Source organism: Astatotilapia calliptera, chromosome 6 (assembly GCF_900246225.1).
Source record: "Astatotilapia calliptera chromosome 6, fAstCal1.2, whole genome shotgun sequence".
Classification (NCBI taxonomy): Eukaryota; Metazoa; Chordata; class Actinopteri; order Cichliformes; family Cichlidae; genus Astatotilapia; species Astatotilapia calliptera.
In genome coordinates this window covers 16,330,400-16,353,887 of record NC_039307.1, presented here as the reverse complement: position 1 = coordinate 16,353,887, position 23,488 = coordinate 16,330,400, and the positions used below count along the sequence as shown (strand labels likewise).

At 39.6% G+C, this 23,488-nt stretch overlaps 2 protein-coding genes across 5 annotated transcripts; both read left to right on the top strand.

The window, feature by feature from the left end:
• Nucleotides 1-595: 595 nt before the first annotated feature.
• Nucleotides 596-8,120, top strand: znf207b (zinc finger protein 207, b). Of its 3 annotated transcripts, XM_026170588.1 has the most exons (11): nucleotides 596-785; nucleotides 1,270-1,396; nucleotides 1,529-1,667; nucleotides 3,274-3,456; nucleotides 4,313-4,388; nucleotides 4,547-4,599; nucleotides 4,715-4,842; nucleotides 5,324-5,422; nucleotides 6,207-6,452; nucleotides 6,838-6,994; nucleotides 7,338-8,120. In XM_026170588.1, exons 1-11 carry the CDS (start codon nucleotides 745-747, stop codon nucleotides 7,487-7,489), a joined length of 1,401 nt encoding a protein of 466 aa, XP_026026373.1. In that variant the 5' UTR covers nucleotides 596-744; the 3' UTR covers nucleotides 7,490-8,120. The 3 variants fall into 3 exon arrangements, with proteins under 3 accessions (XP_026026373.1, XP_026026371.1, XP_026026370.1); XM_026170586.1 differs by lacking the exon at nucleotides 5,324-5,422 and having other exon boundaries at nucleotides 597-785; nucleotides 4,718-4,842; XM_026170585.1 differs by lacking the exon at nucleotides 5,324-5,422 and having other exon boundaries at nucleotides 598-785.
• Nucleotides 8,121-8,186: 66 nt separating this feature from the next.
• LOC113024023 (uncharacterized) lies at nucleotides 8,187-17,575 on the top strand. Of its 2 annotated transcripts, none has more exons than XM_026170590.1 (5): nucleotides 8,187-9,286; nucleotides 14,669-15,022; nucleotides 15,340-15,729; nucleotides 16,654-16,763; nucleotides 17,197-17,575. In XM_026170590.1, exons 1-5 carry the CDS (start codon nucleotides 9,280-9,282, stop codon nucleotides 17,392-17,394), a joined length of 1,059 nt encoding a protein of 352 aa, XP_026026375.1. In that variant the 5' UTR covers nucleotides 8,187-9,279; the 3' UTR covers nucleotides 17,395-17,575. The 2 variants fall into 2 exon arrangements, with proteins under 2 accessions (XP_026026375.1, XP_026026374.1); XM_026170589.1 differs by lacking the exon at nucleotides 8,187-9,286 and adding an exon at nucleotides 12,498-13,668.
• Nucleotides 17,576-23,488: the final 5,913 nt, after the last annotated feature.

Here is a 23,488-nt window from a genome sequence, read left to right as displayed (position 1 = left end):
ATACCTATCATGATGATAACTTTAGTTCATCTTTCTGGTGAAAGTAGATCTTTGCACATTTATTGGGTTACAGTTGCCAGTCAATCATGAACTATGTTTTAGTGTCCATAAAGCTTTTAAATATGTTGGTGGATAAACGCTTCTAACAATGGTTATAGCAATACAAGAAAATGTCAGCAGTTATTTCAGTAAACGGATCTGTTAGAATAAATAATATGTAAAGAGAAAAACCGTCCTGTAAGTTAAGTTCCAAATAAGACATCATTGACTATCAGCCCAATCTGCTAATATTCTTGTTTTAAGACTTCGTGAGTCATGAACGTTTTCGTGAGACATCAGTGTGTTGGCCATGATCAAGACAGTTGCATGTTACATGGCGAGCTGGCTTTGGGAGGTCTGTCCATCGGGGAGTGTTTTTGCTATAAAGGAATGATGGAATGAGACACACTTCATTTTAAGTCTCCAAGTGCTATTCAGCACCAAAGGTTCGCCAGAATATTGCATTGCAGTGAAATCAGTTATTTACTTCACCTGTCGGCTATCCTGTCTACCGTGCTTCCTGTTTTGAACCTCTGGGCGTGTCTGTGACGCTCATTTCGTATTCGCGCGAGAATACGTTCGTTACAACTTCCGCCATTGAAGCGCCATTTTCGGCCTTGTCACGGGATTACAGCATGCTGTTCTCAAACAGATAATAAGACAAGTGTTTAGAGTTTTGATACCGGTTTTCCAGTATTTCATAAAATGGGGCGAAAAAAGAAGAAGCAGATGAAACCATGGTGCTGGTATCCTTTTTGTTTCGACGATAAAGTGCCGCTGTGGAAAGACGAGGGGCTACATGTTAGCTCGACAAAGGGAAGGCCCAAACTAGCCTCTTGACGCCCTAAAGCTTGCGTTAGCATTAGCGACTGGCACTCACGAACTTAAGAGTTTTGCTGGTTGATTTTTACTTAATGAGATATTTTTAAAGCTGTAAAATACTCGGTATCGGTTGTATTTCATTTCTAGTAGAGTTTGGGTTCGTGGTGCTGGTTACAGGAATCGAATAATACCTTGGATATTAACGGCTATGTTAGCATTTAGCTTCGTTTATGATTCAATCTTCAGGACTGATCCGTCTTTAGATTTGTGTAACCAGACGATTTGCGCTACTTAGTCGCTGAGTGATGGTTATTTTAAGCAGTTCTTATGTTATTTTGCCGGCTTGTATGGTCGCTGAATTTCGATCTTGTACAGTGTTACTGGGCAGTCCTTAACTTCAGTTTCCAGGTACTGTAATCGAGACTTCGACGATGAAAAGATCCTCATTCAGCATCAAAAGGCAAAACATTTTAAATGCCACATTTGCCACAAGAAGTTGTACACTGGCCCTGGCTTGGCTATTCATTGCATGCAGGTATGGGTTTTTAATTATTAATAACCTTATTAAGATTTGTAGCATCTTTGTTTAAAAAAACACACACACATTAGTTACAGGTAATCGAGTAGTTATTCGAGTTTGTGGTGACTCACTTTGCATATTTTTCAGGTGCACAAAGAGACGATTGACAGCGTACCAAATGCAATTCCAGGAAGAACAGACATCGAGCTGGAAATCTATGGCATGGAGGGAATTCCAGATAAAGACATGCAGGAACGAAGGCGAACGTTAGAACAGAAATCACAAGGTTTGTTCACCTATGCAAGGGCTGTGCTTGTGTTGACTAAAACCTGGTTTATATTATAGGGTTTGTAATAGAGCAGGGCGATATGGCCAAAAATATTTATCACGATATATATTTGAAAATTTGCGATAACGATATAACCGACGATATAATTGATGCGAGACAAAATACAACTCCACAACATTACTAGCGCAAAAAGACAACCTTCCATTTATTTTCACTTAAATAAGAAGCTGGTTTTTATGTACATTAAAGCTTTATAAAAATGTAACAGTGCAAATGCAAATTCCTTGCTGAAAGTTTAACCAAAAGGCATTTCCAGTAGAAATGGGCTGACATATCCTGAGCATAACCATGTATAATATCCACTGAAGTTAAAAAGAGGTGCTTTGCAACATTAAACTGCAGTGTGCAGTACGCATTTTTCGGACCATAAGGTGTACTGGATTATAAGGCACATTAAGCGAAACAAAGCAGTCAGATAAATCAAACTTTATTAAACTCATTCTTCTTGCTTCCTCCACTTCTGTACCATTGATTCATTAATGTTGAATTCTCTGGCAGCTGCTCTATTCCCATGTTGTTGCAGTATATTAATGACTAACCTCGTATTGTGGATGGATTATCTCAGTTGTTCTCCTGACTGAAGTTTGGTCCGTTTACAGCATCCTGCCATGCGATTGCATTTGTCTCTAACCATGAAGAACCTTCACGTTAACTTTTATAAGTGGAAAAGTGTTAGTGTTCGTCCTCCAGCTTCACTGTTTATGTTATGCTAACATAGCTGTGTCGCTAGCGATCACGTAGCACAGCATTATATACCAGCTAGCCCAACTTCAGTAACCCTACAAACGTCACTGCTGTTTAGTTTCCTGTCTTCATTTATGTTGGAAGTGATAGCAGAGCTGTACGTTTGATTTTTTTCAGAAATCTCTCAGTCAGAACATGCAATATCATGCTTAGGTAACTAGCGAAACTAGCGAGCTAACTTCCGCTAGCTTCCTGCTAACTTCTAACTCCATTAAATGTAATAACTTTTGTTTTCATGGATGCCTGGAAGTTAAAGTTGAGAGGCACCTGGTAAAGCAGCAATGCTGATCGTTTTACTAAAGATGAAAGAATTTAGACAGTTTTTAACTCTCAGTGATGCTGCAGTGTTGTTTGACCTGAAGCATACGGAGTTTAGGACCCAGATTACTCCCAGATTTAAGAGCATCTTAGTCCGACAAATACGACAATAACGACGACCGCTTGCATGTTCTGCAAAAAAATGTGCTTTGTCGTGTATCTGACAGACAAACACCAAACCAGTTCCACATCACGGAAGTTGCACCATTTTTACAAACCAATTCTGGTTCATCTGTTTCACTCAACAATCGGCCATGTGCGTATGAAAACAAAGGCACTGCGCATGCGCGTTTTACTCATATTCTATCGCGATATTTCATTTTCCTATCGTTGCCTAACATTATACCGGTATTACCGTGAACGGTATAATATGGCCCAGCCCTAGTTTGTAATATGATGCACGAGTCTTAGTAATCTAATATAGTGTTATGGTATGGGTTACATAAGATTTTGCTTAGGTGTCAACATTTTCTGTTTTCAGAGAGTCAAAAGAAGAAGTCAAACAATCAGGATGACTCTGATGAGTCTGATGATGATGAAGCTGGACCGTCAGCTCAGCAGGTCACTGTGGTCCAGGCCCAGGCAGGTTATGCTGCCCCAATGGCACAACCTGGGATCCCTCCTGTGGCTGGAGCACCAGTGATTCCTCCTGCAGGATATCAAGGCAAGGTTTTTTATTTATTTATTTTTTTTACAAACTTAAAAATCTATGCATCAACTACACATATGAAACTGGCTTCGCAGCTGATCAACTTTTAATTCCAGTTGCAGTTCTGCTTTTTAACTAAAACCGTTATTGTGTTGAATTGTTTTGCAGTAGTTTCTCATGTCGCCATCCTTCACATCCTTTTCATTTCCTTTTGCCAGTCGATAGAAGTTCAAGTTCATTCCAGGTTTATTTCAGTTTAAAAGTATTCTTTTTCTTTCCAATTGAATTGTAATTCTAATGCTAGGAAATCTTGCATCCACAAATTCACAATATTTTTAAATGTTTTTGCTAGATGGATTTTACTGCTGAATCACAGCTGCATTTAAGGAGACATGGGAATTTGATTTCTGTAGCACGTTACATAACACATTCCTGCTGGATGTGTCTCTAAATTCATCAACGATCTCAGATAATTGGTGTAATTGTTGGGCACGCATGACCCGTAATTAACAAATCCACTTCAGTTTATATCTTAGTATTTTTGTAAGTTTTTAGCTACCTTCTTAAAAAGTTGACAGTATTAATGCAGTTTGTCCACCAGAGAGCACCAACAAATAATTTTTGTTCAGCGGTTGTATCTATTTTAACCCTATAGATGATCTGTCATGTATGCTTTTAACACACTCCTTCAGTTTTTTGCCACAAATATCTAAATATACGACTGAAATCATTCAAGAAACTAAATGGAGCCTGTGAAAATGTAGTTTATGTATGTGTATCCTTTTGCTGTGTTTATTTGCCTACTTGTTTGATTGTTTGTGTGGCATGATGAGTTATTGCTAAATAAATCTTCTCTAACCCGTTGTTACAGGAATGCCTCCTATGATGCCCGGTGTTCCTCACATGATGCATGGCATGCCTCCTGCAATGCCTGGAATGCCACCAGGGTAATTCATTTACTAACTTTTGATTTAATAGTAACTTTACTATCCAGTGTTTTGTCTGTAGGGATAATACAATCATGGAGCTAACTGAAATGCAGTTTTACTGTAGTTCACTGTCAGATCAGTGTGTCCAATTTTCTGTGGGTCTCTGCTTTTTGCAGTATGATGCCAATGGGAGGGATGATGCCCCCAATGATGCCAGGGATACCCCCGGGTGAGTTGTGCTTGCATTTCAGAAACAACCGTTGAACTTATATTACACAAAGAACTAAATTTGACAAATGTGATCATGTAAACACTTCTGATCCTGGTTCCGGTTCATCCTACAGCAGTCCCACCCCACATACCCCCAAGGCCAGGAATTCCTCACATGGCCCCAGCCCCTGCAGTCACTCGACCAGCCGCACCTGCGGCCCAGCCAGCTGTCACCAAACCTCTCTTCCCCAGTGCAGCACAGGTGGGCATTGTAACCCCACTAACACACATGCAGTGACTTCTTTAGACATTTGCCTCAAAGAGATGTTATTGTTTTCTTAGGTCTCATGTTGTTAATGTAGTTTACTTTATCTGGAATTAAACCGTCAACAGGGTGTTTTATGATGTCGTTGTATACATAACAGGATTTTTCCAGGCTCAAAATTTAGGCTTGGAGTCTGTGTCACTTGCTCATATTTGCTACATTTCTGGTTGATTGATAAACAAATTGTCAGAAGTAGAACATAAAAGAAACCCCACTCAGATAAGCTGGTTAAAATTAGTCTTGTATACCAGAGGAAAAAAACCCCTCATATTTTATTTCCCATTTGTTCTTGTTTCTGATGTGTCCCTTTGCTTTCTAACCTTGTTTAGGGTATGTTGTAAAGGGTAAAATTCAGATTAAAAAACATTGTAGACATGTTACATGCAAACGCTGTGGTTTCCTTTCCACCATGCTGCAGATGGGCTCTGGTGTTCACAGCAGCACAGCAGCTGTCTCCTCTCCATCTGCAGACCCTCAGTCTGCGTCTCCCCAGCCTCCCTTTCCTAATATGCTACAAGTATGCTCACAGACAGGATTCTGTGCTCTGTGGCAGCTGCATGTTGAATATTTATTAACACTGCCTGTAAATTCTGAATTTGCAAACTTAAACATGGCTGGATACTAACCATATTTGCTTCATAAGTCTACTTGTGCACCAAAATAGCCATGCTGGCCATGATGTTGGTGTCACAGGATGGGCATCTCTGACAAGAACTGACATGTTTTGTTTGTGAGCTTCATTAGTGTGCATGCGCTTTAGTTAAAATAGGCCTAAGATGAGATGAACTTTATTTAGAATCTTCCACTCTCTCTCTCAACCTCAGGAGCATGATGCAATTAGTACCCAACAGATTTTGCAAGATTTTTATTTTTCTCCCTTAACCCGAGTTCTTCCCATCTGAAGTGCTATAGATACTTCTAGTTCTTCTCCATTTAATGTAAAAATTGCACTGTGGTTGAGACAAAATAGCGCAACAGCTTTGTTTCAATTAAAATAAAATGGAAACAAATTAATTGGGATTATTAAAATCATGTGTAATTTGTGTATTTAAGCTTCAGAGTAACCAAATCATAATACACTTGTACATTAGTGCTTTAAAATGTAAAGCTTAAATCAAATGATTAGTTAACTTTTCCATTTTTTTTAATGTTGTTACTGAGATGTCATCTTTTCACTGTAATTTTTAAAATGAATTTATTTTGGGGTTATTTTCATTCCTTTTTTGCATATTGCAACATTAAGCTAGTATCTTATTATTAATTTAAAAAAAATCAGTTATATGTATGGTGTCTTTGCACAGGCCCAGCAGACTGTTCCAGGAGTCGCAGGAGCTTCAAGTTCCCTCAGCACAGCTGCCTCCACTGACCCACCCAAAGCAACATTCCCTGCCTACACCCAGCCCTCTGTCTCTTCTTCTTCCACTTCTTCTAATCCCTCTAGCAGCACTGTGGCCAAACCCCCAGCCACAGTGACCAGTAAGCCTGCTACCCTCACCACCACGAGTGCAACTAGTAAGTTGATCCACCCTGATGAGGATATCTCACTGGTAAGTTGCTTGAGCTTTCTATTTTGCCCTTTTCACAGTAAGTAATGACTGATACATATTTATAATAGCACATTGGGCAATAGACAATAATAGACTGGTGCAGTATTTGACCACCAGCTTGATTCTGTATATCTTGATCATAATTCAGCTATATATTCAGAATATGTTTGAAGCTAAACACTTTGGTTGCACATCCTTAATACTACTTAGTAGTTCTTCTTTTGTGGTTATGTTAAAGGATGATTCTGAACTTGAACATCCTCAGTCTGAAATCAGGGCACGTCAACATTGGTACAAGTTCCTCATCATTTTTTTGTACTGTAAAGGGGCATAACAAAGTTTCTTTAGTCTGAATGTTTGTTCTGTGCGTTGTCCCTGCCAACAGGAAGAGATGAAGTCCCAACTTCCTCGTTACCAGCGTCTTGCACCAAGACCTGGTCAGGCCCATGTGGCTGCTCCCCCAGTGGCAGCTGTGGGTGGTATAATGCCCCCACAGCAAGGCTTGCCACCACAGCAGCCAGGCATGAGGCATCCCATACATGGTAAGAAAACCCCTTTTTTTTTTTTTTTTTTTTTTTTTTTTTGGCAGTGTACAGAATTGTTTCTGTTCTAGCAAACTCATTTTTTGTGTAACTCACTGTTCTACCAGCTTGTGCTCACATTTCATTGAAAGCTTAGCTTTTTCTCAGCAGTCTCTGTCAAGTAGGTGCTTAATTTAAAAAAAGAAACCGCAACAGGAAAAAACCAAGTATATTTGGCTGTTTGAAAAATATAATTAATTGAATTTTGTAGATTTGGACAGGAAGGTGTATGGTGCACAGCAGGTGAGATCAGATGTCCTTTTGAACAGTAGCATTAAAACACTCCGTGCTCTTCTCTCTGTAGGTCAGTATGGTGCCCCTCCTCAGGGCATGCCAGGCTACATGCCTGGAGGGATGCCTCCATATGGGCAGGGGCCTCCCATGGTGCCCCCTTACCAGGGAGGCCCTCCCATGGGTATGAGGCCTCCCGTCATGTCTCCGGCTGGACGCTACTGAAGCAGCAAAGCAACCTGCACATTAGGTTTGAGGTTAACACCTTTCTATCACCCTTGTGCTTTTTCAAACCTAGCTGCAAGCAAAGAGCATAAAGACCAACGGTGGTGAAGACAAATATTTGTTAGAACACATGGACATTTAATGTAACATCTTTATTTGAAAAGAGCCAAACACCACATAAGTTTTTAACAACTATAACGTTGTTAACTAATTACATGTGAGGATATATTTTTCCCCTTAGGTTTCACTCAGGTTCATAGAAGTGAAGTGTGTTTAAATGATTCATATTTCTTTTGAAGCTGCTGGAGTTTCATGAACGTACCAACTCCTTACAAAGGCAAGTTTCTCTTGTAAACATTTAATCATATTTTTGTTTATTTCTTTTGGTGGAATGATTGAGGCCCTCACAGCATGCTTAGATGCTGTTGGACATTCGTCCCCAACCTTGGTTGGTGAGGGTCTCAGAAACTGGTTCCAGTTACGTAGTCTATAAACTCCATGACTCATCAGGCTCTAGTTTTATTCTTTTTTTCAGGTTTGATTTAAATATTTCCTGGTCCTAAGTCTACTTGTATACATCCTTTGTAATGTTTTATCAATCTGTTGTAATAAAATCCATCTTGAAATCCAATGCTGGTTTGTCCTGACGTGCGTGGAGGTGAGTCATGAAGGTTTGTACTGATGTCTTTTGTTTTTCTGCACAGCTTAGGGATTTGTTTAATGGCAGAATCTTATCAGGTAGACAAAGACCAAGTTTGCCATCATCTGTTTTTTGTTGAGTGCATCAATCATTGCCTTAATAATAGACTGATTATGAAAAATAAATTAAAAAAAAAAATTCTTTACATAAATTCAGTAGCCTAATAAAGATTTTACATGCTTTGAGTTTGTGTACTTCCAGCCAAAAACTGAGATGTTGGCTAACTTTATGTTCCAAAATACTGCATGGTACCTGTGATATGATGGAATTAACTGCAAATTAAGCAATACAGTTGCAGTACACCCAGTCTGCAATGAAGGAAAAGCTAAGTTTCATTTCTGACCCATTAACTCCTACACACACACACACACACACACGGTTGGCTGCTTTAATAATGTTGGTGTCTGTCGTGGTCATCTCTCTATTATGCATTGAAGAGGGAAAGCAAAACAAAGCCAACAGCAGCAGCTGAGTTTAACATATTTGTTTTTTAAGGTGAGGTCTTTGCTATTTACTTTAGACTTCATTATAGTGTTAATCACTGTCTGCAGCGTAGTGCTTATTTCTGCAGTCTCTTTCTCCCTGCAGTTTTTTTTTAATTTAAAGAGTAACTAGCACTGTCATTTCTATAGGAAAAATAAAATGCAAGAACAGACACCTGAGGGTCTTCTTGTGACCACTGCTAACCCCTTAACATTATATTTCTAAAATGACAGTAAATCAATGCCTATTATTATTTTCCAAAGCACTTTGTTTGGCTGGTCTTTACCACAGTGCTGGCCTGTGTTGCTGCGTGGTTTTGTTTTAAATCCTAGACGTATCATAGTTGTCGGACATCTGGGGTTATCCTGTTACAGATTGCTGTCTATAAAGCAATCCGTGAAAGAACAGACACCACAGGTGTGCAAATCTGAGTGTAGTGCATATATGGATTAAAAACAAAAAATAGCAGGTTTTTTAAAAAGAAGTGCTTGTAGGTATTTGATGTGGCACAGTGTTTCCTCTGCCCATATCACTTACTGCTTTGTATTTGTTTTTGTCTGTAGCCCATCCATATCAGCTTTTCAGCCTTAAAACCCAATCAGCTGGCATGACAGGTCAGTTAAAACTCAGTAAGTACCTGATGATGTTCTAGTGTGGCTCCATCCTCTACATGTGGATGTTAGGCCTTGTATTATTAAATTTCACACCAATCAGCCACAGCACATGAACACTTGGACTACACGTCTCCCAGCAGCAGATTTTAAGATGATTAGTGTCACTTCATCTGTGAGTGGTTTCAAGGTTGTGGCTCATTAGTGTGATGTCAGAAGAGCTATGCCTGAAGTGACATTGAAATGTGCACTGAGTTTGTCTCTCTTGTCCTGTCTGAGTTTGAAAATTACAAACATGGTAAGTAGTCGTGGGATGGGCCGCCAGTGTCACCGGGGCTTCTGTCAAAGGGTCAGTTCACCCTGATTTCGCAAGTGGTGTCTAACCTGATTGCTCTTAGTTTTTGTGCTTGCTAGGTAAATTCCAGCATCTTACTAACTTTGCACATTGACATTAAAGAATTTCTGTCAAATGTTTCACACCAACGTGATTGTTCTCCTCTGGGAACTTCCCTTCAGTCTCAAGAATCATCACTGTTTTTGTTCCTTGTAATAAGTAAAATGATAATATGAATTTCCCCTGAAGTGTTTTTGGGAAAAACACCATGATTTCAGGATTAGTCTTATATAGCAGTAAAATTTAGGCTAAACTTGAATTTTTTTTTTTTCTTCACCTTGCTGTCTTATACATTCTCCAAAACAATATCACATTTTTTCCTGAACATAAAATTGTATCGAGAATATCTGAACCAAAAAGAAGCAAAACAGGACACCACAGGTGAGAGCTGAGTAGGAAGGTTGTTTTAAACTTGGGTGAACTAACTCTTAAATTCTGACATAAGAGCTAATGTCTGTAATACGTAAAGTGAAAGTATTGATACTGGTTAGGTGTTTTTTGGTTTTGTTTTGTTTTTTGTTTTTTTCCCAGCTTTTTGGGTGTTTTTTTTTTTGTTTTCTATTTTTTGTTTTTTTGAGGGGGGGGGGGGGTTAGCATCAGGCTCATGTTTAGACCAAGCTATTGGATTTCAGATGTGCTTAGCTATGAGTCTGTCTAACATGTGCTTCTTATTCATGTCATAACGGTTTTCTGTATCAGATGCTTTATTTCTCTCTCCAGATAGTAAAATAAATATAAGCTGTCATATAAAGTACAGAAATAATACATGTCAATTTAATAAAAATAATTGAAATTTTCTGTTGACACTTGTTTTCTTTAACGGGTCTAAAAAAAAAAAAAAATACATTCTGGTTTATAACATCCACGTGTTCATGCTTGTAGGCATTCAGAAACTATCTGCCCCTCTACGAGTCACTGCTCCGTCACAGAGTATTAGTCAGATTTTAACCCCAACTTCATGATCACTAAATGCATGTTAACCCAAGTTAAGGTCAGAATTGTGATTTACTGCTGATTAACATACAAATAATTGTGAAACAGTGAAAACCTTGACTTTCAGTGGAATCTAATTTCTGTTAGTGTAATAAGTTACTTCAAGTCCTTCCGTTAGTCACGTCACACTAGTCCTTCAGCAGTTCTGTTGGCTTCCGGTTAAATATTGTATTGTTTCCGCTCCTCACCTGTCACATGAATCCTCTGTTCAGAGTTAATTTACATGCAAATTTGTTTTGACTTGTCAGGTACTTTTGTTCTTACCGTTTTTAACTCTTCTGTGTCACATGACCTTGAATGTTTTGAAAAGGCTCCTAAAGTAAAACATGTTATTGCACATAGGTGCAAAAGTTCATCAAGGTATTTGTTTCACCTGCCATCGAGTAGTTGGTGTACAATACAGTATTAACCCTTTAAGACCTACCATAGAACCAAGTTCGCCAGAGCTTATATTTTTACATGTTGTAGTGCCATTTTTGGGAGCATTTCAAGTTGATATAGTATTTAGTATTTTATTTATTTATTGTCATTGTCAAGAACAATGAAATTGCGTTTGGGGCTTCCATACAACCCAAAAAAAAGAAGAAAATAATAAATACCCCTTAAAACCCAAGTGTACATATTTAACCCAGTGTGACTCCAATGCAATAAGACAATCCTTAGCAATAATGTTCGTAGAAATATATACATCAATAAAACCATTATAGCCCAAATTTTAATGATATGTATGCATTAAGTGTATAGTAATTACATAAATTGCAAAAAAGTTACAAAACAATTTAAAATCGTTTTTGTGTTTTTAACATATATTTCTAGTTAGAGAAATTTAAGAGGTTTATCTGTAAATACAAAAAAGTTGCACAAAATAGTTTCCCACCACAGGAAATTTATTTTAAGTGTCTTCATAGTTTTATTTTTGAAATACATCAATTTTTATATACTGCAGGAAAAACAAAAATAAGTATTATAATGCAAATTTGCAAAAAAAAAAACAGCATATGCATCAAAATAAAAATAATAATATTTCCAGTAGTGCAATATGAATCCTAAGCATTCCAGAAACGACACAGAAAGTCATAAAGTCAAACATAACTTTTAAAAACACAAGTATAGACTCGTAAGGTCCTGATGGTAAAAAACTACATTTCCGCGAAATGACGTCACTTCCGGTTTTGGTCATGGTGGACATGCAAACCGATTATCAAGTGATGACGTGACGAATTCTACTTCCGGGTCTAAAGTAGTCTGCGTTTAATATGGCTTTTGTGTTGTTAACTTGTTTAATGTTTTGTATTTTCTTCTATTTAATCTCAAAAAGCTCCTAAAAAAAGTCAGTGATCACCGTTGACCTCTCTCGGCTTTTATTACCGCTAATCATTTATTTAAGCTCAGTTTTTAAAACCTTACGATGTAACTATAGCACAGCCCATGCAGCAGTATATGAATGACTAACCTCGTATTGTGGATGGATTATCTCAGTTGTTCTCCTGGCTGAAGTTTGGTCCTTTTACAGCATCCTGCCATGCGATTACATTTGTTCCTGACCACCGAGAACACTCACGTTAACTTTTATCAAGTGGAAAGAAAGTTAGCTTGTTTATATTATGCTACCATAGCTGTGTCGCTAGCGGTCACGTAGCACATCATTATATACCAGCTAGCCCAACTTCAGTAACCCTACAAACGTCACTGCTGTTTAGTTTTCTGTCTTCATTTATGAAGACTTACTTAATTACTTAAGTAAGTCTTCATATAAAATTCTATTAAGTAAATCTTAAGTAAGTAAGACTTACTTAATTGCTTAAGTAAGTATTACTTACTTAAGATTTACTTAATAGATTTTTATTTGAATGCATCCACATTCAGCCACTGAAGTAAAGATAACAGTTCAAAAATAAAGCGAGTTCTCAAACTGTGACTCATTATTCAGAAAAATGCTATAAAGCCACCTCTGACACCTAATTGTGGTTTTCCTGATACAAATCTAGAGCACGAAATTAGTTTGTGCAGGTCGAGGTTGCACGAAATGCACTTTTTTCTACCATGCTTCAGTTGTTGATGCATTCAAATGACATTACACTGCTGTCCTATTTGTTCTGTTTTTCTTATATCTGCTAATTGGAATGTGAACAATAGCATGATGAATGTTTTGATAACTGGAATTCCCCATAAGTCAGAAACAATGAGGATTCTTATCTAGATTAACGAAATACTCGGTAGTTTTGTCTGTAGATAGAAGGTGAATCGCTAATATTGAAGAATGATCCAATTGTCTTATAGCTGAGACCAAGTTTATTTAACATGTACTGAAGCTGTTACATTCTTCAGTAAAAACTTGAGATCTGAATGTTTTCAGAGTACTTTCTTGAGTTTCTTGATTAATTTTTCAGTAATAAAATATCTTTTTAGCTCCCTTCAGTCACTGGACCTATTTTCTAGTCTCTCTCCAATGATGCAAATTATCATCAAAAAGCAGACACATCCTGTTCACGGACGAGTCTTCAGCATCATTTCCTCTGGGACATACAGAAATACTATGTGAGGAAAGTTTTTTTCCGAAACATGTGAAACCCAATTAATGCAAATAAAGCTCTGCTATTGAAGTTAATTGAAGTTAAGACAAAAGAGAGCACATGCTGCTTCTTTCTTTAGAGCCAGTGCTCAGCAAATACTCAATATGATCCTAAACTGTTTCAGCTGAGGTGTTAAATGCTTTAATTCATGGCTGTAGGAGGAGCTGATCCAACAGTCGTGATGTTCATTTGTTCGCGCTTCCTCTTGTGAATGTCTTGAGGTTTGAAGGTGGAGCTAATGGAGTTCCTCTTGGTTTCATTTACTGTAAGACACACTTCAAATTCAGTTTTTTACACTTGCATCTCTGCTGTTATGGTTTCCATCAGTGGCTTCCCACAAGATCTTAAGTGTGTGATGTAAAAGATGATTTGGATCCAATACCTTGCTTTTTTGTGGGCTGTAGTCATCACGCAGATTGGGTTTGGTAAGTTTGGTTGTGTTCCTCAGGCTGGTGGCTGGTGGTGGTTTGATCACTGGTTTTTCTTTCAATGTGAATTGTGCATGCGGCACAGTGGTTTGGGTAATTTCTGTGCGAAGGAATCTGAAGTCACTTGGAGTGCTGGTGGATAAAATGATAGAAGCAAAAAAGAGCGCACTGGAAATCTGTGAAAATAGTCTGGTCACATTTATTGAACCTTTTTGCCTTTTGTTATAGTGTGAAATTGAAATATAGTCACTAGGCAAGTCTAATGTCTATTACAATGATAGATTGTAATCTAGACTTCAAACATACAATTTGTTTTACATTCTGCTGAACAATACTCTTCATATTTAATATATTTGTTGCCCCCCACTGCAGTAATTATCTGTGAAATGTTTTAAAAAATACGTGAAAATTATCTTTATTTTTCCAACACTTTAAAACATGCTTATCTAAAATGGAAATTAAAAAGCAACTAGAATGGTTTGCAAATCATTTGAACAATACATTTAACGGAAAAAAATGTAGAGAGATCTTTTGAATTTTTAATATGTAACAGCTAAAGCCTTATTATGTTATACAATACTATCATGAGTCAGAGGCACTCTTTCAAAAGTAAAGATGGGAAGTGGTTCACCACTTTGTGATCTTGGCGTAGAGTGCCAGTTGGTGGAACTGGTAACCTGAAAATCTGTCACATAATGCCGTTTGGTTTGAGAATAACATCCTTTTCAGTGAATATCTTCCTTATTTCAATAAATGCCAAACCACATTTTGCATGTAGTACAACAGAGCGGCGCATTAAAGAGCTTATTGTTCGCTAGAAACATTTGTTTAGGTGCATACTGTCTGTATACGTATACAAACACATACACCTTCATTGCTGGTATTTACATTTTGCATACCCCAGTTTTATGAAAATTTGGGCTAAAAATAAATTATGTTTAGTTCTTCTCTGTTTGTGATGTGCTTCTTTTTTTTGTCATTTTAATTTCATCTAAAGCTCACAGTGAGATTCACTTCTTGAAGCGGCATGAGGGTGAATCTGTCGTTCTTCCCTGTGAGATTGAACACAGGGACCCATCGCCCTTGGGAGTCTACCTGAAACGCACCTGGCTGAATCATAAAGAAGTGCTGTTCAAGTACACCAAGGAAGACTTTACAGTTGACAATTCTGCTGACAAAAGCCGCATTAGCGTCAGTGGAGACCCGAGCCTTTATTCTCTGAATATCACCATCTCTCAGCTGAACGCCAGCGACACAGACCGCTACTACTGCGAGTTTGTCGTGGAAAATCTTTCCTCTGCAGATGAAAAGATACCATCAAAGACGGAATTCTTCCTCCTTGTTGGTGCTGGTGAGTGTACTTTTTGATTTATTTTAGGTTTAGCATTAAACTACACTTACACTTTCCAAACCATATTACAGTGCTACGATGAAGCTTTTTTTCTTTGGGGATGTAAAAAGCGTAACATAGCGTCTCAGCAGTGCCTCAAACATCTTAAAAGTTTAACAGAGCAGTTCTGGTTGTTTGTTTTTTTCCTAAGTATGGCACATTTCCTCCTTAACATATCATGCCAGACTCATGCACATAATAAAATCAGATTTGGAACTTGATCCTTACTAGTGGCACCCATATCCATTATATCGTTTTTATTCCCTTTCCTTTTGGAGATGTCCCTGAGTCAGTGGACACTTATCCAGAGTACGTGATAGAGAGATGTGCTGGGGGTTCGGCGGTACTCCCCTGCCTCCCCCAACGTGGGGAAGGCTTGGCCGTGGAGGGGGTGATTCTAAAGAGGCAGAAGGGTCGGGGACCTGTAGAGCTGCTGTACAACTCAAAGCAGCACCACAGCGGCAGCCGTTCTTCCTCCTCCTCTCAGTTCCCTGTTGAGAGGGTCCAGTTGTCCTCTGCGCCCGGCCCCGGCGGCATCACCTACAACCTCACCCTGCAGCAGCTGCAGCCAGAAGACAGTGCTTTGTACAGCTGCCAGCTGCTTCTGCACGGTCAACCCGATAGCAGTACCAGCCTAGGGAGACGTGTATTCTTTATTTCTGTACAAGGTGGGTCACATCACAGTGAGAATTTCTCACCAGGTGACTTCAGCTGACTGGTATTTGCTGTTCAAGATGAAACTTCTTTCCATACTAATTGTGAAAATTTCTAGCTTTTACTAACAAAGCTGCCACTGATGATGTAATCAATAACACTGTGTTGCTGTGGGGCTTTCACAGCCAGCAAAGCTTATGGTCTGTATTAGTTTCACATCAACAATGTTCCAATGTCTTTTGCCCTTTTCTTTCTCTGTAGGCATGTGAAAAACTGATAACACAAAGACAATAGCAGAAATTAATATATTGTGCATGTGAGATAAGTTTAATAAGGTGCTAACCAAATCAATCTGATAGCGCTAGTGATGAGAACAGGAATATTTCTGACTCATTTCCTTTGATGGTATCTGGTATTGAGGGGTTGTTTCTGAATGTAGTGTGAACTATATCCTTTAAGCTTATCTTCAATTTGGAAACAACTGAAAGCTTTTTGTTTTTTATTCTAATGAAGTCTTATTTTAAAGTTGTAATCATTTGTGTCATGATGTTCTACATTTCCCCCTCTGTAAACAGATATCCTGTAATCTTCAGCAGGTTTAGGGATGTGTACACTTTGTTTTTAAGGCTTTAAAGGTCATTGTGCTGCTTAGCATATCTCCTGCTTTTAATGTGCAAACCAAATCTTATCAGATGTTTGATAACATTTGCCTATTTATGAACATTTAGGGGATTTTTTTTTTTTTGGAGCTGTTTATCCTAAAGTTTGCAGAAGTTTCCACACTATCTGATATCCTTTTGAGGTATATTATTCAAACTGCAGCTTAAAACTAAGAAGGAAGTGACTTCTGATTCTGATTGTGTGTCTATGTTGAAGAAAGGGGAATGGTATGGAGTTTCACATTTTAAACACGCCTTCCTCTTTCTGCTTCTCCTCAGGTGGTCATTGGTGCGGTTGCTCCAGTTACTCCTCTCTGCTGTACGTTTTGTCATCAGCTGTGGGCGTTCTCCTCCTCCTCCTGCTCCTCACTGGATGTGTGTTATGTAAAGTGAGTGTCTTTTTTTGATTGTGATGTGCTACCTTGAGTATGCTCGTACACAGGGGCAAGAGAGTGAAATCTAACTGAAGCATTAGCACAAGCAGCACCTGTTTGTTAAGATCACGGCTGATCTGCAGCTCACCACAGAAACCGCGCTGGTTTCACAACTTTGTGCAGCCAGTTATCAACATGTTTGTCTTAAAGTTCAGTGAAGAACACTTTCAAAAACCCTCTTCTTCTTCTTAGTTTAACAAATTTGTATCATTTACTTACATTATGTGCTTAAATTGGCCTTTATTTTTTCCAAGAAAGGGTCAGGTTAAGAGTTCCCACTAAGGATGTCGCCTTGAGAGAAAATGACAAACTTTGATTTTGACACAGGAAATTGAGAATGTGTGTTAAGTCTTTATTTTACTTCTCTTCCTCGCTCAATGATTGTCAGGGCAAAGCACGCCACAATGCGAAGTCACATAGTCCGGCCCCTATCTACGAGGAGATGAAGTCTCCCAGTCAAAAAGAGGCCCCTCTCCGTCTGAAGGACATAGGGTGCTCCGAGTACAGAGACAGCCCAGCAAAGAGATCCTCGTCAGAGAACCACTATGAAACTCCAAGAGCAGCTCTCAACAGCATCAAAACCTAGAGCGACACTCGCAACTCCAGTTAACACACAGAAGAAAATGTTGCAGTTGGACATTTGTGCCTGAACTTGGCTGGTGGGGGTCAGTTCACTTTCTGGTTTGGCGTAAATATTTTTCTGGCTATGTGCATCCTTTGTAATATTTTATTGACCTGCTGCAATAAAATCCATCTTGAAATTCAAAGCTGGTTTGTCGTGATGTGCGTGCGGAGGTTTTTTCTGCACACGTTTCATTTCATTTGTCATCTTGTTTTTGTTGAGTCCATCCATCACCCTTTAGGGGGTCTCCACAGTGGATCACTAGTATCCTCCTTTCAGTATACTGAGTCATCTGAGGTTTTCCTCATTTCTTCCTTCGTGGCATCTCCATATTCAGCATTCTTTATTCCATGTCTATGCTTTGCTTCAACTTTTCTTTTTCCTTTTCATACAATATTAACAACTAAATTAGCTCTTAGTCAAGTTTCCTGGTGAAACCACAATTGGCAGTGTTGATGTCTGACTAGTTCCCCTTCCAGAAAGCGTTCACATGGCACCGCAACAAATTCCTCTATCGCTGCCATGAGGCCCAGGAAGGGGGGGAAACCCAGCATGGCCTCAGGTCATTTAGTGCAAAGAGACAAACACGTACCTCAACTAAAGTGGAATCCTCCCTTTACTTATCTACTTTAAGAAGCTTAGCAGTTGGCTGTTTAAATATTCAACTCAGTAACCCAATTAGGCCCAAAGCAAGCACACAACAAACCCCCCATGAACTGACTATGTTACTATACTTGCAGAGAGGGAGAAACTCCACACAGACCAAAACTGATAATATCTCACACCTGCCCAGGGGTCAACACACACCACAATTGCAGGTGCACAACTCAAATTAACTATGCAAAGAAACAGCTAAAATTCAATCAAGCTCTGAGGGCTTTGATAGAGCAGCTGTGACCCAGCTGTGACCAGTGTCACTGTCACTGAAAACAAGCCACACCACCTCATGGACATCTGCAAAGAGACATGCCGCACAAAAAGGCTGAAAGGACAGCCAGGTGGAGGGGTTCATCAGATAATCTGTACCTCATGTGTCCTTTTGAACCGTAGCATTAAAACACACCGTTCTTCTTTTTCTGTGGGTCTGAATGGCGCTCTTCCTCATCACCTGAAGGGATTTTTTTTTGTGAGAAGGGGCCCCCTTACCAGAGAGGCACTCCAACAAGTATGCCATGTCTCTGGCTGGATGCAACAGATGCAGAAAAGCAAAGAGCATAAAGACCAATGGTGGTGAAGACAGATATTTAGTGAAACTTAGGTTTCACTCAGGTTCATAGAAGTGAAGTGTGGTCACATGTCTCAGTAATCTCTGTCTAATGCATTAAAGAGGGAAAGCAACACAAAGCAAACTGCGGCAGGTCTGGATTAAAAGCCAACTTTGTGAAACTGAGTTAACATTTTGTTCTTTAAAGTCTGGACGACTACAGTGTTAACCACTGTGTCTGCAGACACCAACGGTGCAGTGTACTGCTTATTTATTTCTGTGGTCTCTTCCTGCCTGCTGTTCTCAGAATGACTAGTACTGACAAGACTAGTACTGACAAGAAGTAATACAACAAGAAGTGATCATGAGCTGTAAACAGCTTTTTACCATAGTGCTGGTTTTTATTGTCGGGTGGTTTTGTCTTGCTCGTGCTATCCATGAATCCTACCATGTGGATTCATGGATTTTTTTTTCACATTCTGTCTCTCACAGTTGAAGTGTACCTCTGGTGCAAATTACTGACCTCTGTCATCATTTTAAGTGGGGGAACTTGCACAATCGGTGGCTGACTAAATACTTTTTTGCCCCACTGTAATGTCAATGCTACTAGCAAACCCCTGATATCACAAAGTGATTCACTGAAGAACCCCTCAAGAACCTTTCTGGGTATGCTACTTCTACTCCTACTACTTCTACTTAGAACCATTTTAATAATGATTACACAACAAAGTCATTCTTCGAACAATTGGTGGTGAAACTCTTCCATTAAGTTCTTGCAGTTATGTTCAACACATGAGTGTTTTTCAACGTTTGTGATGTTGGTTAGTTACACATTTCCTTTTGTTCGTGTCTTGAGGTTTGAACGTGGGCCCAACGAAGTTTCACTTTGCCTCAAATGTTCAAAGTCCTGATCCATTTGCTGTATACTCGCAGTTTATGTCAGTAGATTACCTTCTAGGCTTCAATTAGTGCTTTGCGGTGGTGTTACAGTGCCTGGCATGCCTTCGGGCTTTTGTCATCACACAAAGTGGGTTGGTAAATTTCTTTGTGCAGCTCAGGCCGGTATTTCGATATTTTGGTGTCAACTTTCAGTGGGAACTGTACGTGCAGCTGTGGTAATTTCTGAGCTGAGCCACAGGAAGTCACTTTTTTAAAGAGCTAGTGGATATTTTCTAACATTTCTTATAATATGATTTCAAAATATACCTTGAAGCCCACCGGCTATAGCGTCGTAAGAATTCACACACAACCGTCCAAACTTTTTTTGATCACCACAGCAATAACCAGCGGTGAAATTTTTATAAAATAGAAACCTGTTTTAGTTTTAAAAAGTTAAAGAAAGCAAAACTGTGATGATTGTAAAATGATATAAACCAAACATACATATATAACTGAAAGCGTTATTGCTTTTCAGAGCAGCTCTCAAGGCTTACCACATGGAACCATAAAGCACAACATGCTCGAAGTGGAAATTTTCAGTCTTCCTTCTCTTTTGTGGTATCCTCTTAGTGACCATCAGCCAACCTCTGGCTTCTTCATGGCTCTTACAGGCTCTGAAGCATACGCTTTACATCAGTTTCACAACAGCTATGAACCTTTCATTGCATGTTTGTGTACAAGTGTCTAATGACGAAGATACCTGTCACTGACGAAGACAGGAGACATTAAAAACAAAGCTTAGTTTCATGACGTGGTTTCAGTCAGTTACGAGGATGTTTGTCTTAAAGTTCAGTCAGAAACACTTTGAAAATCCGCTTCTTCTTGTTTGTTTAGTAAATTTTTATTAGTGCTGAAATACAGTATTTTTTCCCAGGTAAGTCACGTCAGAGTCAAGTAAGAGTTCCTGTTGAGGACGACATCTTGAGACAAACTTTGATATGGGAAATCGAGAGTGCGCGTTAACTCTGTTTTCCTCTTCTTTCAATGAAAGTGGAAAGTGCGCCACCATGTGAAGTGACATCCTCACACCTAAAAGGAGATGAAGTCTCCCAGTCAAACAGCAGCCCCCCTCCATCTGGAGGAAATGGTGTGCTCCAAGTTCAGAAGTGAAGTGAAGAAATCTAAATTGAAACTACAAAACCCAGAGAGTGCCTCTCATCTCAACACCATCATAAACTACAACAACTTGTCAACTCATCTGGTCCAAACAAATTGGACTCCAGTTAGCACGCAGAATCTTTCCATTATATATAATATGTTTTGAATCTGGTGCATATTGCCAGTTTGTAAACATGTTTGCATTTGGGTATTTCTGTAAAGACTTTATTATAAATGAGCAGTGAGCAAACTGAATCAAAGTTTCTATTGTAGTGATCACAAGTACAGCATGTCTTTGTCCCGTCTTCCTCCGCTCACCCCCAAACGGTAGCAACAGAAGGGACCCTTTCCTGAGCCTGGTTCTGCTGGAAGTTTCTTTGCTCATAGGGGGTCATATGGTTGTCAGGATTTTCTGTTTTCTTTGTATTATTCTAGTGTCTTTACCTTACAATATAAAGCGCCTTGAGGTAACTGTTGTGATATAGCACTATACAAATAAAACTGAATTGAATTGAAGTATTACTGCAGTATGTTAAAGTAACACATTTCCAATGACTCTCAGAAGAAAAATGAAAATGAAAATGTTGCTGATAAACAAAAGACATACAAATGAAATTCTTGTACATTGATCAGAACCTTAAAAAAGATTTCCCTTGTGTTTTTTGACACCAAAGAAAGTAAGATGGTGCCTGTGATATGATGGAAATAACTGTAAATTAAATTATGGTGAAGTTTAGTACAGCAGTCTACAATGAATGTATGTGATAGGACGCAATCACATACATTACTCTGCAACAGCCCCAATCCTACACAGTACTGGTTAGATGCTATCGCTGCAGTACTGTATAATATGGGGCTATTGCAGAGTAATGTATGTGACAGCTTCCTAGGTCTGGCTAAATAAAATAAAGAATGTGAAAAAGCACTCAATGTCAGCGCTACTGTGGCTGCTACTATAATCGTCTCAATAGCAAACCTGCAAGCAAAAGCATGAAGGAACACTGAAGAACCTTTCTGGGTTTCCTTCGGGATCTTCTTGTTATGTTCTAGGTTTTAGTAACTTTTTAATGTTTAAAGAGCTTAGCTTGTAATGTTAGTGCATGCTTCCTCTTATTTGCATCTTTAGGTTTGAATACAAGGCAAATTAATTTTCCCTTGGTTTAACTTCTGAGTCCTGATGCATTTACTATTTATACTGTGATAGTTTAGATCAGTGGATTTCCTCCAGAGCTTAATCAGTGCTTTGTGGTGGTGTAAAAGATATCCAGGATTGATTACTTGCTTTACCCGTGCACTAACTTTGTTTGCAGCTCAGGCTAGTAATACAACAATTTGATTTCTTCTTTTAGTTTAAATGTTTAGTGAAGCTGAAGAGTGATTGCGGTCATTTCTTGACCACGGCAGCCCTCTGCTACGTGCAAGCTGTCCCTGAAACAATCCAGCAGATAACTGTTAGCCACTTGGTTTTGACGTTCCATCTATGCCTGCATCCTAGCATCTTGCACTCTGCTGTTATGTTTTTTTATTTTTTAATATCAGCCACTTCTTGCTCCCCTTCTGCTTATTATCCGTGCAGGGTCCACTATGTAGGGCAGTGGGTGTAGGGCCTAACAGAGTAAATGGTAATGGCATGGCCTGTACTTGTATAGCGCTTTACTTAGTCCCTAAGGACCCCAAAGCGCTTTACACATTCAGTAATCCACCCATACATTCACACACTGGTGATGGCAAGCTACATTGTATTTTTTTTTTTTTTTTTTTTTTTTTTTTTTTTGTGCCTGTCCCGTTTGGCTCTCTTGCCATCAGAATTGTTGTCTAAAGGCAAAGAAAGATGCCCAACGGATTTACTTTACCAAATTGACCATCCCAGCCTTGCCGTAATGGTCCATTTGATTCACCTTTTATTGTTTATTTTATTTTCACTTACTGAATACGGGACAGACTTGACTGGGGGAAAGAAGGGGAGAAAGAAAGAGGGAAAGAGAAACAGCTGAGAAGAGGGACGGGGGAGAAGGGCAAAAGACAAAAACCAACAGAACGGGCAGAGAAAAAAAAATGCATATATCGATCACCTGGATCACCTGCTGAGAAAGAAAAAAGAAAGCAAGCAGAAGAGAACAAGAGTAATAGAATAAACAACATCACAATGATATATGGGAATATGACAGTAAATACTAAATGTTAAACATTATTGCCACAGCCCCGTCCTCCAGGTCGTGAAGCAGGTGTGGAGGAGATCAAAACTCCAGACATCCAGAGGCCCCCAGAACACAAGAGACCAAGGAAGACCAACAGAGGGGCAGCTGCGCCACTGTCCCGGAAAGAGCTGAGGAGAGTCCCAGATGAGGGCTCACTCAGCAGCCGCGGAGCAGAAGCCAGGGGGGGTTGCAGTGACGCGCCCGTGAGCTCCGCCGGCAGCCAGCCGTGCCTGACTGACCGAGCCCCAGTCCGAGAGGCCGGGGGCACCCCACCTCCGAAGTGGCCCGAGCGAGCCCCAGGCTCCAGGCCCCGATAAGCGGCCACCAAGGAGTGAGCCGGTGTGTACCTGGACGCCCATCCCCGGACACAAAGAACCACCAACGCACCGATGTCTGAGGGGGTCCGCCACTGGCAGGGGAAGTGGTGGTGGGGGGAGATAGGCCTCCAAACCTTGGAGGGCCTGAGATGTCCCCAGAGAGGTGGCGCCTGATACCCAACCTGACATATAGACACAGACATACAGGCACACACAGATACAAACATCCATTCCCACCCTCATGCTCTCATATGCACTTACTCCACACTCAACCAACGTGGAGACAGACATAAAGAGACGCT